Source organism: Megalops cyprinoides, chromosome 3 (assembly GCF_013368585.1).
Source record: "Megalops cyprinoides isolate fMegCyp1 chromosome 3, fMegCyp1.pri, whole genome shotgun sequence".
Classification (NCBI taxonomy): Eukaryota; Metazoa; Chordata; class Actinopteri; order Elopiformes; family Megalopidae; genus Megalops; species Megalops cyprinoides.
In genome coordinates this window covers 31,465,910-31,479,180 of record NC_050585.1, presented here as the reverse complement: position 1 = coordinate 31,479,180, position 13,271 = coordinate 31,465,910, and the positions used below count along the sequence as shown (strand labels likewise).

Genomic DNA, 13,271 nt, shown 5'->3' with positions numbered 1-13,271 from the left:
CCCCCCCCTACTAATAATTGTGACTAAAAGCCCTCCCTGAGTCGCGATTAATAGATAGCGTTTGTTTCTAACTCTCCCCAACCCCCCAGCCCCCCTCCCCCAACCCCAACAAGGTGACCTGCCATAATTTTTATGGAAAAGATGGGCTCCACCGTGTCCCCTTCAATTCATAGCCTTATTCTCCCGTGTGTCTTTATAGGACGAGCTAGAGATCATTCCTTGCAGTATGAAACACCATACATCCTCTGGTCTTCAGAAAGAGGCGGAAATGGGTCTCCATTGTTGCTGTGGAGCATTGAATAGTGTGCTGTATGTGTTTTAATGCACACTCTTGTGTTGAATTCTATGGATGAATCAGGGCTTTTGTCTACAAAGGACTGTTGCTTGTTATGTAGGTCTTATTTATCTGATCTGTTACAGAGGCATAAATAGAAGAATACCTGATGATGTGACAATGGGGATGTATGACATTGGGTTGACTGTACAAAGTATAATGTACTCTGTACAGTGTATTACACAGTGATGTTTTGTTACTTCTACTATCACTGACAGGAAGGTATTTTAAACAGTGCACTTACACACAGGGAATAGTTGCTGTGCACAATGTAATTAAAATAATAGACATTACAAAGATTTAAAGGTATTGCCTAAACATCAGTGCTTAAATTATGCACTGATAATAACAATTGATTTTAAATAGCCTTTCAAAGATCTCAAAATATTCACAAATGTTCACAAAAATTTGAGAATGTATTCTGAACGCTTTGTCTCATTGCTGTATTTTAGCACTTGCAGGTATTAATTTGATTTTTGTTCTGTAGGGATATTCATTGTCCCGCTCCAGGTTATTCAGTTCACAGGGTGTATTTTCAGATGGCCAGATTTAGCATCATCATGAGGTTTACAGTGAAGAACAAATTTTTGGTTGGAATGGGCACAACTGCAGTTAAATTTCCAATGTACACAAGACTAAATACACCAATATTAAGATGGAACAGACGTAGTGGCACCTTCCATTGCTTTCATTGTTTCAGATCCCCCCTGCTGAATCCCGTCTATGAAAGAAATATTACTGGTGATTGAATGTACCTTTTGTATTGTGCTGATAATTTGCTTGTTTTTCCCCTTTCACTCGAGAGGTTGTTCTTAAGAATATGTCAGTCATCTGACCTCCATCTTCTGTGGAAACTACAGATGCCTAATCTGAACATGTAGATTCCGTTTGTAAAATGCAACACACGGACATTCAAGCAGACTACAGTTTCTAAAGTGAAAGTTTCACATTGTAAGGCTCCCCACATGCCGGTTCTAAACCTCTCCCTTTTGTTCTGTCACTGTACAGTGTCACGCCCCATGCTTGCAGCCCTCCAAATGGACTCCTGTTGTTTCAGATTAAGCCTCGGGCTGTCGTGTACCGCACCTGCATTTCGTGCTTTACCAAAGGAAAACTTTCAATAAGGATATCCCATTTTCTAGCAGCCGCTCACCCACACCCGCCACCCCCCCCGGCCTTCTCTCTTCTCTGCTCAACCTGTTTCTAAAAAGAGGAACTTGTTTATCCTGTAGTGTGGAGGTAGAGAACAGGGAAGCAGGAGCGAGCGCTGTGCTCAGGTCAGTTTCATGCCCACCGCCAGCTGTGCGAAAGTTAACTCTGTGTGAGAACGCCTTGCAAACGGCCCGGCTTGACGGTGCAGTTGTGGCGGCCTTCTGCAGCTAGAGAATTGGGATCTCTTTTTTGTAGGAAAAGATACAGATGATCATAATAATAAAAGGCACAGATAATCTTGAGCGTGAGGCTGTTGGATGGTGCATTTAAATTCAGACCTTTGTCAGGTGCACATTTCCTTGTTTATTTCTATATCGTCACCTGTTCATAAGACAGGCACACTTCTAAGTTTGAGAGCTTAAATATTAGCCTGTGGCTCCTCTGGGCACAAGATGTGATGCACAAACAGCAATTACTGTGGATTTAATTCTTACATGAAAGGAGATTTACATGTGTTAAAGGGAGAGGCAGTGCTGCCCTTGTTCAGGTGAGAGGTGCCGAGTTTGAGCTCTCCATGAATACCCATGTATAAACTGAAGTGAACTGAAGGGTTAATGGTGCATCAAGGCCCCAGGAAGATTAGAGCTGGATAGATTTGAAGAGACAGATGTTTCCCTCAGCTTGATACACTCTATAGGTTTATCCAGTCCCCCCACATTCACCATCGGTGAATATCACTACCTCTTTAGATGGAAGGCATCTTTCTGTCTGACAGTTGAAGTTATGTTCTTGAATTATTTATCACTGTGTTCACAGTAATTCTGACCTGAGGGATAACCATGAACCCTTCCAGCTGGGACTGTGGAGATGCACTTTCAAATCAGGATCACTACATGTGTACTACATGTGAGTACATGTTCTAGTGAACATGGAGCGGCCATGACTAAAGGTATGCTCTGTGGACAGGCTTTAGTGGGTGAGGGTGAGGATGGGGGGGGGGCTGTGTCACTGGTGGCCGTTGTAGCAGCACGTCATGGTTTGTAGTAATATGGAGATACAGACCATGAGGAGCTGCCACTGGGGCTCCAGAATTTATGTCTACCTGCTCTGGTGAGGGGGCAGGGGTTAAGTGCCCAGCAAAAACTCAACCATTTCAGTGATTGGACTTAAGTGGTGCCAGGCTCCCCCTTGGAAGTGATAGTCATGTCTGTGGGTGGTGCAATAGCAGCACGTAAATACTGGAGCTATGCTGTATTGGGTATCCAGTGTTGTCGTTCTGCTCCAGTAAGGCCCGCATCAACCAACACCTGCATCATCATCTTCTGCACCGACTGCGATGGTTTACCTGCTTGTGTACAGTATATTGCTTGAATTGTACTCAGTTGTACTCATCTGTATGCAGTCATGTTAGTAAAACACTCCAGATGCACAATATCTAGAGTGAACAGAAAGGAAACAGAGCAGAAAGTAGAGTGTTTTTTTTTGTTTTTTTTTGTAATGTCATACAAAGGATCCTGTGCCACTTACTACATTGACTTGTCTCTGCACTTATTTGCCAAAATGTGTTTTTGGAAATTATTGGTGTTGGTTTTCACTGAAGTTGTTGAAGGAGTTAATAAACTCAAGTGTGCTTTTGAAAATGGAATCGTTATTGTTGCAGTGTGAAAAATGAGTGTCTAAGCAAGTGATAACACAGTAAGCATGGATACCTGAGCTGGGCACAAAAAACATTGGTGCCTCTGTCATCCTAAGTCCAGGGGGCTAGAAAGCCTAGAACACATGGGATAAATGAAACACTTATGGTTGTTTATAGGTTGCTGTTTCTGCGGAGCACCACACATCCAAGCTAAAATGATACAGATTTAGTCCTGTGTCAGATGCTTACAAGCTAAGGTATAGTTTTGTAAAACTCTACAAGCAATATTTTTGTCAGTCACACAAGTGTTGTTTCACAAGTGGATAACCAGTAGCCAATTAAAATGAATTCTTTAACAAGGTAGTGTTCCAGCAGTCATTCCCACTAAACTGCCTTCTGTATAACCACAAGGGGTACGAGTGGGTTGTTGAAGAAAAACTCAAATGCAACAAGAGGCGCAGCGAATGGCAAAAACACACTGGACAGAAGACCGTTTATTTAGTGACACTGTATGGTTCAGAAATCCTAGCCACAGCTTGATGTGGTGACAGATCCTTGGACCTTGATTGCAGGCCTCCTATGATGTACCAGTCCCAGCTCAGATTCTGCAGAAAGTAATCATAGCCAATATATAGTCTCAAAGGCACACTTGGTGTACTTGCGTACAGATATAAAAATGATACAGTGTTGGAGGCTCTGCAGTTATCTAACACTGCTGCATGAGCACCGCAGTTGTAGGCTCCAGGGATGTGATTTTTCTGGATATAGCCAGGCTGTTTTCACTCCAAATGTGAATTGCATATATCTGAGAAACACTGAGCCAGGAGTGGGGTCCTGACTTTTCTTGTTTGCTTCCTTCAAGTGATAAAGGAATTTTAGATTTGGTTTCCAAAAAAAGAACCCTGAATACCATCCACTTCCATCTTTTCACTTGTTCTTCAGTTTTCATTCATTGTATAACATCTAGGTAATGCTTAGTGAGGCTCAGGAAGCGAACAGAGTTCATCCTTATGTAGTGGAGATGAAGGGTCAGGTATGTTAAGATTATAACATTACATTCATTTCGCAGATGCTCTTATCCAGAGCGACTTCCAGTGCAAAATGATATGTGTATCCATTCAAGCTGAATGTTAGACCAGGCAAACAATACTCCCAGACAAGTGAGTGTAAGCATAACACTATTCAAGCCCTACAGGTTAACCTTTGCAACCTGACTAAAAGATACATGGTGGAATACTGCAGCGTTCCTGCATTCATGTAATTATCTTCACTTATTATTTTGTCAAAGACAGTTTCACCATTATCAGTAAACAACTGATTGACATCTCATTTTATTGGTTTATAATTCATGAATTATTACATTTGCTTAGCAAACACCTTTATCCAGAATGACTTGTATTTTTACATTACCTAACTGTAGAGCAGGACATTTACAGAGGCAATCAAGGTTAAGTACCCTGCATAAGGGTGCAACAGCAGCTTGGGAATTGCAACTGGAAACCTTTGGGTTAAGGGCCCTGCTTCTCTCTCTCTCTCTCTCTCTCTCACACACACACACACACACACACACCTTTTCACTTAGAGTGTTTTTCTATAGTATACCAATTACACAGGAATTGAAAATACTGTGTATTGTATGTGTATATTATCTGCAAAAAATCACATGTACAAACTACATACATTTCTATTTAACATCTTTGTTCAGCATAATTCTACAACTAAAAATGAATGTTCCAACCAGTTCTGATTATTTTAAGATTAACATCTCACAATAGCCTTCGGTCATCTCCATGGTTATCAACACTATGAAAGGCTAAAGTACGCCTGTATGGAGTCTTTAAAATAGGTAAGATGCTTGGGCTCCCAAGGGCCTTGTGCCCCTAGCTATTTTCAGGGTGCAAATTCAGTCTCATCCCTAAAGCTCACAGCTGCCCCCTGCAGGATCAGTGAATGGCATGCTATTGAAAAGACAAGTCAGTCTTGGTGTTTGTTACACTGAGATATGGACAAAAGGATCTCTGAGATTTCAACTCTGCTGCAACAGCAGCAGTTTTTACAATGCTAAAGGTTTTGAAAATACAGACCTTTCAACTTATGTGTCACTGATGTCCATTACAAAATCCTTATTTGTGGTGGGTAATATCAGTGTAATAAGTGATCATATTAACAACAGGAAATGCCCCACTTTCATAAGAGTTCACTTTTTGGTATAAATGATTGACAAAACGTGCTTCTGTATATATGTATTTGGACTTGGTCCTGCAGGTTTTATTATGTTTGGCAAATTAAGTTGAGCCCTTCATCACCCCTTAGCAGTAAACCTGTGGTACTATAAACAGGTCTATTAAAACAATTTATTATTAAGACAGAATTATCAGTCAAAAATGTTTCCATGAAAAATGTTTTAACTTTAAAAATTTTCATTTGAACTATCAAACAAACATCTGCACACCAGAATGTATATGTGTATACAGACTGTAGTAAGAACATAACACAAAATTCCTGTATGCGTGGTCCAATATTGCAGAGCATCTCAGATTATCTTATAGGAGCAGGGCAGAGTGGACATATGACATGTGGGATGGCGAGTGATCCAAGCGTGCAGCGGCATACAGACCCCACGGCAGTTCCAACATTTGCCTTTACATGGAGCTGGAATTTACTTGGCAAAGCACTTCTACAAGAGGTCAAGTAGCGAATGTATTTTTCACCTATGTTAAGAAAATGAACTGAATTTTAAAACGTAGCTTTTAAAACCACAAAACATTGGGCACTCTAATGTCAGTGATCATTCTTTAATGACCCTGGACTTTAGACGATTGAAAGAGGGACTTTATCTCTCTATTACATAAGTAAGTGCTCTGGTTCATTTAAATATTTGCACTATGTATTTTTTTTATTTGGTATTGTACTAAAAAATCTAAAATATGAATGATATCTAAGAAAACAGGAGACCATTGCATTTTCTTAAAAAATATTGTACATTAAATGTGGTGAAACATGGGTAATGTCTGATATCCCCAGTTAATGTCTGACAGTTGATGCCAAGTCACTTTACAGCTCAACCCTCTGGCTCTACACCACAGTGACAAAGCTCATGAAGTAATAATTAGAAATATGCATTCTATTGAACTATACTGCTTGGAAGTATGTGTGGGGAAACCTGCAAGTTTCCTGACTGTGATCAACACAAGTCTTACACCTCTAAGTGTACTCTAACCATAACCTACAGCATTACAGCAGAGTAGCTATGGGTCTGTGTGTTGCAAAGTGTGTAACTAACAGGGGGTCAAGGGATTTTGAGTGCAAAACAGCAGTGCACATGATCTGCAGCTTTTCACAGATCCAGAAAGACCTCTGAATCTGCCCTACTGATGTGCCTAAAAAAATAAAATTTAAAGTAAAAAAACAATGTGAAATTATGAAATTAATTACACAACAAAAACGTGGTACACAGCTAAAGGGGAACTTCTCTTCATGCCTTGTATTTCTCTTTTCCTGTTTCGCTGATGACGCAGATGTGCTGAAAAACAAAATCACACTTACTCGGCTTGACACTACAGTAGGTTTTCACTTTGAAATTTGGATAAAATCTAAACTTCAGTCTGTCAAGTGGATTTATACTTACGTTTAAGTCTCTAAAGTACTCATTGTAGTCTAGTGCATATCCCACAACAAATTTATCGGGGACTTCAAATCCTACAACTGAAAGAAACGTTATATTTAATTATAGAATCACTTACAAAAATAAGCAGAAAGTTCAATCGTCCCTCCTTTCTCAAAGCAAAGTCCAAAAATATCAGAGCACCACCTAGTGGCGTTTGCATGCCAACACAACTTGGTATATGAAGTTGACCTGATTAAGAGAGCTCAAAAGTAGAATCTCTAGAAATTATTGGGAAACAAAGTCTAATGTTGTCTGTGGTCATGTGTTTAATTCACATTTCTTTCCTAACATCTATTGGAATATAACAAAGATTTTGCTAGAGCTAGTTTGAAATGCTACAATGAGTTATGAGAATTAAAAACAGGGATGTGTATAACTCACAGTCTGGCCTGTAGCCAACACTCCTTGGTGTCCTCTTCACTAGCAGACTGCAAAAAAGGGAAACAGAGATTAATACAGGCCCCTTTAATGATGGTTATGGTGTGGAGAAAGGTTATAAGAAGCTGGGTTGGTTTCAGAAGGAAGCCCACCAGCCAATGTAAATGGACCAATTCAGCGTGAGTACCTTGCAGAACAAGAAACAGCATTACAGGACATTAACCACAAAAACCTTAAGTAAGTAACAGCCCGCACAGACTATGAATTGATGGAATTTGCAGTGTGAAACATGGAGTTATGTAGCGTACAATGCTGTCAGTAAATACTCTACCTTGCCACCTTGACCATTTTTGGGTTGTACTGTTTTAGTAGCTCCAACAGTGTCTTCATAGTCTTCCCCGTGTCAATAATGTCCTGAACAGGAGAACAAGGAACAGATCAGTCCATCAGACCAACGCAGACAAATGGTGACAGAATAAAGGTAAAATAGGAGACTTACCTCCACAATCAAGACATTCTGTAACATATAAAGTGAGAAATGAGAGAGAAAAACAACTTAGTAATGGCAAGCAGTTTAAACATGTGCAACAAGTAGTACAGTTCAAACTGCCCTGTGTAAGTGCTCTGCATCTATTTTTCTCCTATGAACCAGCAGATATGGAAGTCGTTAATCTTCCAAGCCAGTGAACACAGGTTGTATTGATCAACCTATCTGAGCGTGGGCATATGGATATGGCAGCAGAGTGTAGTGCAGTGTTTCCCAATCCTACTCCTGGAGGCACACTGCCCTGCATATCTTCTACCTGTCCTTGCAGCTTGATTAAATCAGGTGTTCTCAGCTAATCAAAAGTGCCACTGATGAGTTCAGTCAGGTAGGCTGAGCAAGGACAGACAGAAGATATGCAGGTATGCCTCCAGGAGTAGGATTGGGAAACACTGGTGTAGTGGGTGTTGGCCTTGTGATCAAATCTTAGCAGGTCCCTCGGTAGACACTGTTATGCACTGCTCTGCTTACTGTACCCGTAAGCAGGGTGCAGCCAGCTGCACCAGTGGGCAAATGTAAGCAGTGCAACATAGTGGTAAGGAGCAGGGCTTGAAACCAAAAAGGTTGCTTGTTTGATTCCTTGATTCCCTGCTGGGGCACTGCTGCTGTACCCCTGGGCCAGGCATTTAACCCTGAACTGCCTCAGTAAATATTCTGCTGTATAAATGGATAACATGTAAAATTTGTAACCAGTTTAGGTCAATCTGGATAAGATGATCTGCAAAATACCAATAATGTAATGAATATGCAAGTGTAATAAATCAGTGAATCACTCAAAAACAACTCCTTCCCATCAGGCGGCTTACAAATGAAAATGTTTGAATGTTTGAAACAAAGATTTATGGCATATGGCAAAACCTAGAAAATGTACTTACCTTCCCTGTCAGAGTAGAGAGGTCATCTCCTCCAATGACTTTGATTTCACCAGTGGACTGGTCGTTCTGGGCAGAAACAAGAAGACAGACAGAATTAGCAGGGTGAATACTCTGTCACAGTTGAATGAATGAATCTTTCCTCCTTCTCCGAGCCCAGCCCTAAAGTATCCTTTGAATCTGAGTCAGTGACCTCAATGTGAGGTGTTAGTAAAGAAAATGTGACTTCAAAAGGTACACTTAAGGGGAAAAATATGTAGACAAATGCACAAAGGTGTGGATCAACAAAGGGAGGAAGCTTGCTGAAATTCCATTAAAATGGTTTACTGTCCATGGGATTCAGTTTGCACTTATGACCATGCAGAGTCTTATTGTTCTACCCTGTAGTGCATAACAGAATTGTGGATGTAATTAAGGTAAAACAAAAAATATGTGGCCAGTCTGAAAACACAGCCTCCTGTTCCAAGATAAAACCTGCAAATTCACCAGCATTTCTCTTCCTAGAAAAGAAGCACTATCTTATTATTGGTCCAAATGTCTCATACTAAGAGAATCAACCAATCCGAGAGGTGTGCAAACTATGCTTGGAGAGGTAACAAGCTCATACTAGCAACTAGGTAAGTGGGTGGAATGTAGGAAAGCCCTCATCCCCCTAGGATGACTTGTTTGATCACAAGTCAGGTCTGATCTATTGAAACTCCAGAAAAAGGATGTTATGCCTGTAAACATGTTTCTCAACCCTGGTCTTGGGGAGGCATTGTGTATGCTGGTTTTTGCTCTAGCTATGCTACAATGAGGTTTGACTGAACTTTTTAATGAATGGGGCTTTGTCATTGCTAAACAGAATTACTCATTTCTGAAAGTTGTTAATTAGAAGAGCGATTGAACAAACTAGAAAACCTTTCTTCATTTCCCAAACTTACTTTCAACTGAGTTTTTCCATTTACTTGAGTCAGGGTCTGCAACAATTAAATAGGCCTCATTGGAACAGCTAAGTAAATTTACTAGGCAGATACAAAATGTTGGATGAGCCTCTTATTTGTGTTGTCAAAAACAATATACTGCAGATTGAGCCGTGAACTGAACACTGAGAATCAAACCACTGCTTAAAAGCAGTAAAAAAAAAAAAAAAAATCAAATTAAAAACAAATGGATGCACACTATCTTTGCCCTTGCCGAGCAATTAATTTGAAAAATGGAAAATCCTGTTTGCACAGGTTCTATTTCTGAATGATTAAAATGAATTCATTTTGAATTAGTTACAATATTCAAGTATTTTTCAATCGCAATTTTAAATACACAATCATAAGTAAAGGTTTGACAAAACTGAAACAACTCCAAGTGATTTATACACAATAAACAGGAGTCAGAGAGAAACGCAGAAAGGGGAACATGGTCATTTGTGTGCTGTAAGGGCCTTACGCAGTAGCTCTTGAGCCGGATGAAGTCCACGGTCAGGGGGATGGAGCGGTCGCTGTTGCGGTTCAGGGCCTTGATGTAATCCAGCAGGTCGGCAAAGAACTTGTACCCGCCCTTGAGCACGCACAGCGCCACGATGTGGTGCCCCCCCATTTCCCGCATGATCTCTCTCGCCAGCCGCTCGGTCCTGGGAAGCGAGGGTCAGTTCAGCTGTGCACCTCCACCACTTAGTTAAACATTTCACACAAGGTCATGAAAATATCCCAGCCGCTGAAACTGTACCTCAGTTCTTTTTGCACTGCGCCTCTGTAAGCGACTATGTGTAAATTATGATGACGCTCAGATGGGGGGATTTTCAGACTGAGCAGCACTCAGCTTGAAGGACTGCTTTGTACGGTGCAGCACTGACTGCAGGCTTGGCAGTCGCTCTGTACTGGTGCCTGCAATTTGTGGCTGTGTTCTAGTGTGGCCCACCTGTCCTGGATCAGCCCGTGTGGAATGTAGACCCGCTCCAGGTCATCGGCGTAATGCTTTGGGATGCAGAACAGATCAAGGTCATAGCCTTGCTCTTCATCGCTGATCTAAGATACAGGAAGACATGAGGTCAGGAAGACGTGCACTGTTAGTGGTCATCACTCGCACTGATGAAGAAAGCACTGTATCACACACACACAGTATTAACACAGTCATTGTCACATAGAGATTTCAATTATGAGCAAGGGCCCTGACAGCTAGAATGTATTCAGTCACATGCTAACATTCTCATACATTTCTCTTGAGCAACTGCCTTGTCCAAAATAAACATGTTAAATAAATATAAAATTCTGCAAGCCATGGACTATCCAGTATGCACTACACTCACTTCTTTGCTGTGAATGCAGTGTGCAAAAGGTCAGTGGCTTTAAGTACAAGAGTAGAAAGCTCCAACTACACAATTTTTTTTCTTTCAGTTTTGATAGAGGTTTCACATAATTCCAATGCTGCTCTCTCTCAGTACTTTGACAAACAGAAAACTGTCTAAATTCTACTCCTTTTTAAATAAATATCTGATTGCTTACATGCCAGTTTTCCACTGTGGGGTAAACAGTCCCGAGGTTAAACCCAGTGGCATTCATTAGTAACGTGACAAACGGCTTGCCCATTGAAAAATGCTGAGGCTAGTGGTGTGAACAGGGAGTGAGTGCTGAAACCTGAGTGTGTTGCGTGTGTGTGTGTATGTGTATATGGTGCCATTGACAGTGGCAGTGATTACTGCATGATATACTGCTGCAACTAGTTGCGGCTCATGGTTGTCTGGGTCCTTGTCAGACTGTCCCATTCACACAAGTGGTCAGCAGGTTCTCACTGAGTTAATTGTTAACACAACACCGTGGACTTGGGACAGTGCTGGGGGCAACAGTAGGATACTAAACATGCATGGTCATTGCACCAGCTTGTCACACTCCCCTATACCACTGGGCCAAAATCCTACATATGATTCCTGGGTGGAGCCCAGCACACTGCCACAAACGGCACCTTTTCCTGAAGAGGACTTGGTTTTGCAAAATTGTTTGTGGCTGACAGTGTAAGGACATGGAGGTGAAATCTGGTTGAAATAAAGGGCGCCTTCAGGTTGTCATCTCCATCCCTAGCTTTCAAGGAGTAATGAAAAACTCATATTCAGCATCCCTGACAGAGGCAACTGGCAGCACTTCAGATCTGGGCTCCTCTCCATTGACTTCTCCCTCCTCCAATATTTCTCCAGTCTGTTACTTTCCAGCCCAGTATTAACAACTGAGCTATGCTTTAATAATGTTCTTTCACCAGAGCCACGAGCCATTAAATTTAACGAAACTTAAGCTGGGTAGCCAGATAATTAGCTGTGACTTAACTGTCAACCTGGCTGAATAGCTAAGTAAACTGTTCGGATCTAGCTGGCTAGGCTACATTAGCCAGCCAGCTGTCTATGTGAAACAAAACAAAAAGGGCGGGTCCAAAACTATCACATTAGGGATATTAGCCAGTCAGCTAACGTTGGCCGACTAACATATATAGACAATACTAGCTACGGCAAGAAAGTCTCCACTATGTTGCTCACTTTTAACAACGACAGACAAGCTATTCAAGAGACAATTTGTAATGACAGTATGTAACGTTAACTACTTTAACTACCTAACGAATATTATTACTTTGTTCAGGAGTCGCTAGATCGCTATCTTAATTAGTCACATCAGCGTCTTTATCTAATTAGAACCGTCTAGAATAGCTACTTCTCACAAAGCTGTGAGGTGGATTCGTGTTACAGTAATTCAGCTAACGTTACAGTAGCTCGCTAGTGAATGTATAGTTCGAATCAACTAGAGCACAGGTGGCCAACTATGAGACATGATTCATAACTTTGTTCTAAAACTTGCTAGTTAGTTAACGATGTTTTAGAATCTTACAATATAAGAATGAAATTAGAATATAAACAGGCTTGCATTCAGGCTTTGCAGCAACGGAAGTTAGCTAACGCTAGCAGTCTGTCTCCAGCAGCCGAGGTAGCGCCCAAACCCCACTCCGTGCCATGTGCTGTGCGCGTGCGATCTTTTATTATGTATCAGTGTCGTAGCTAGCATAGTCCATACACCGAGTCGTGAACATGAGCGAGAACAAGTTCAGTTCACGAAAGGGAAAAAGCAAGTAGGACGTTTGTTCAGGTATGAACAATGATCTGCATGTACAACACTTTAATATAAACAAAACCAGGCAATGCAATATGTCTCCGCAAGGAAAGGAAACTAACATTAGCTAGCTAATCTACAGACCCTCTGACAGATGGCTAAGAAATGCTCAGTTATAACCCGCCAAACTTACCACAACACAGGGGCTACTCGTCGCCATGTCAGTACCCGTACCTTCCTCCCCTCACTATGCCTTTGCTTCACTGCGGGCAGAAGGCTCTGAATTCAGAAACACCGATGATGATCACCTTACCCTAATACCTGGCTACGCCGCTTGTTAAGAGTAAATTAAACATTCGCGTTTTCAATGACCTGTGCAGCTGCACGTGGAAGGCGGCCCCTGTTCGTCAACTGACGTACGAATGAAAAGATCCGCGCCGCCCACTACACCCAACAGCTTTTCACACTGTAATCCCCGCGTCTACTATGGAAAAAGACAGTAGTAGGGACGGTTTATTGGCAGGAATAAAGTCCAGATATTCAGCAATATAGTGATGTAATGTCAAACAGTTAAGCACTTGATTCCCGCGTGATATTAACTTCCTTCATGCTTTTAAGTACAGTTAA

General features: G+C 41.4%; 1 protein-coding gene across 1 annotated transcript; it reads right to left on the bottom strand.

The window, feature by feature from the left end:
* Nucleotides 1-5,635: 5,635 nt before the first annotated feature.
* On the bottom strand, nucleotides 5,636-13,045 carry LOC118774657 (hypoxanthine-guanine phosphoribosyltransferase). The gene is made up of 9 exons (XM_036524050.1): nucleotides 12,838-13,045; nucleotides 10,477-10,583; nucleotides 10,006-10,189; nucleotides 8,587-8,652; nucleotides 7,667-7,684; nucleotides 7,499-7,581; nucleotides 7,171-7,217; nucleotides 6,751-6,827; nucleotides 5,636-6,645 (listed from the first exon to the last, which is right to left on the bottom strand). The coding sequence occupies exons 1-9, from the start codon at nucleotides 12,862-12,864 to the stop codon at nucleotides 6,598-6,600; spliced, it is 657 nt and encodes a 218-aa protein (XP_036379943.1). The 5' UTR covers nucleotides 12,865-13,045; the 3' UTR covers nucleotides 5,636-6,597.
* Nucleotides 13,046-13,271: the final 226 nt, after the last annotated feature.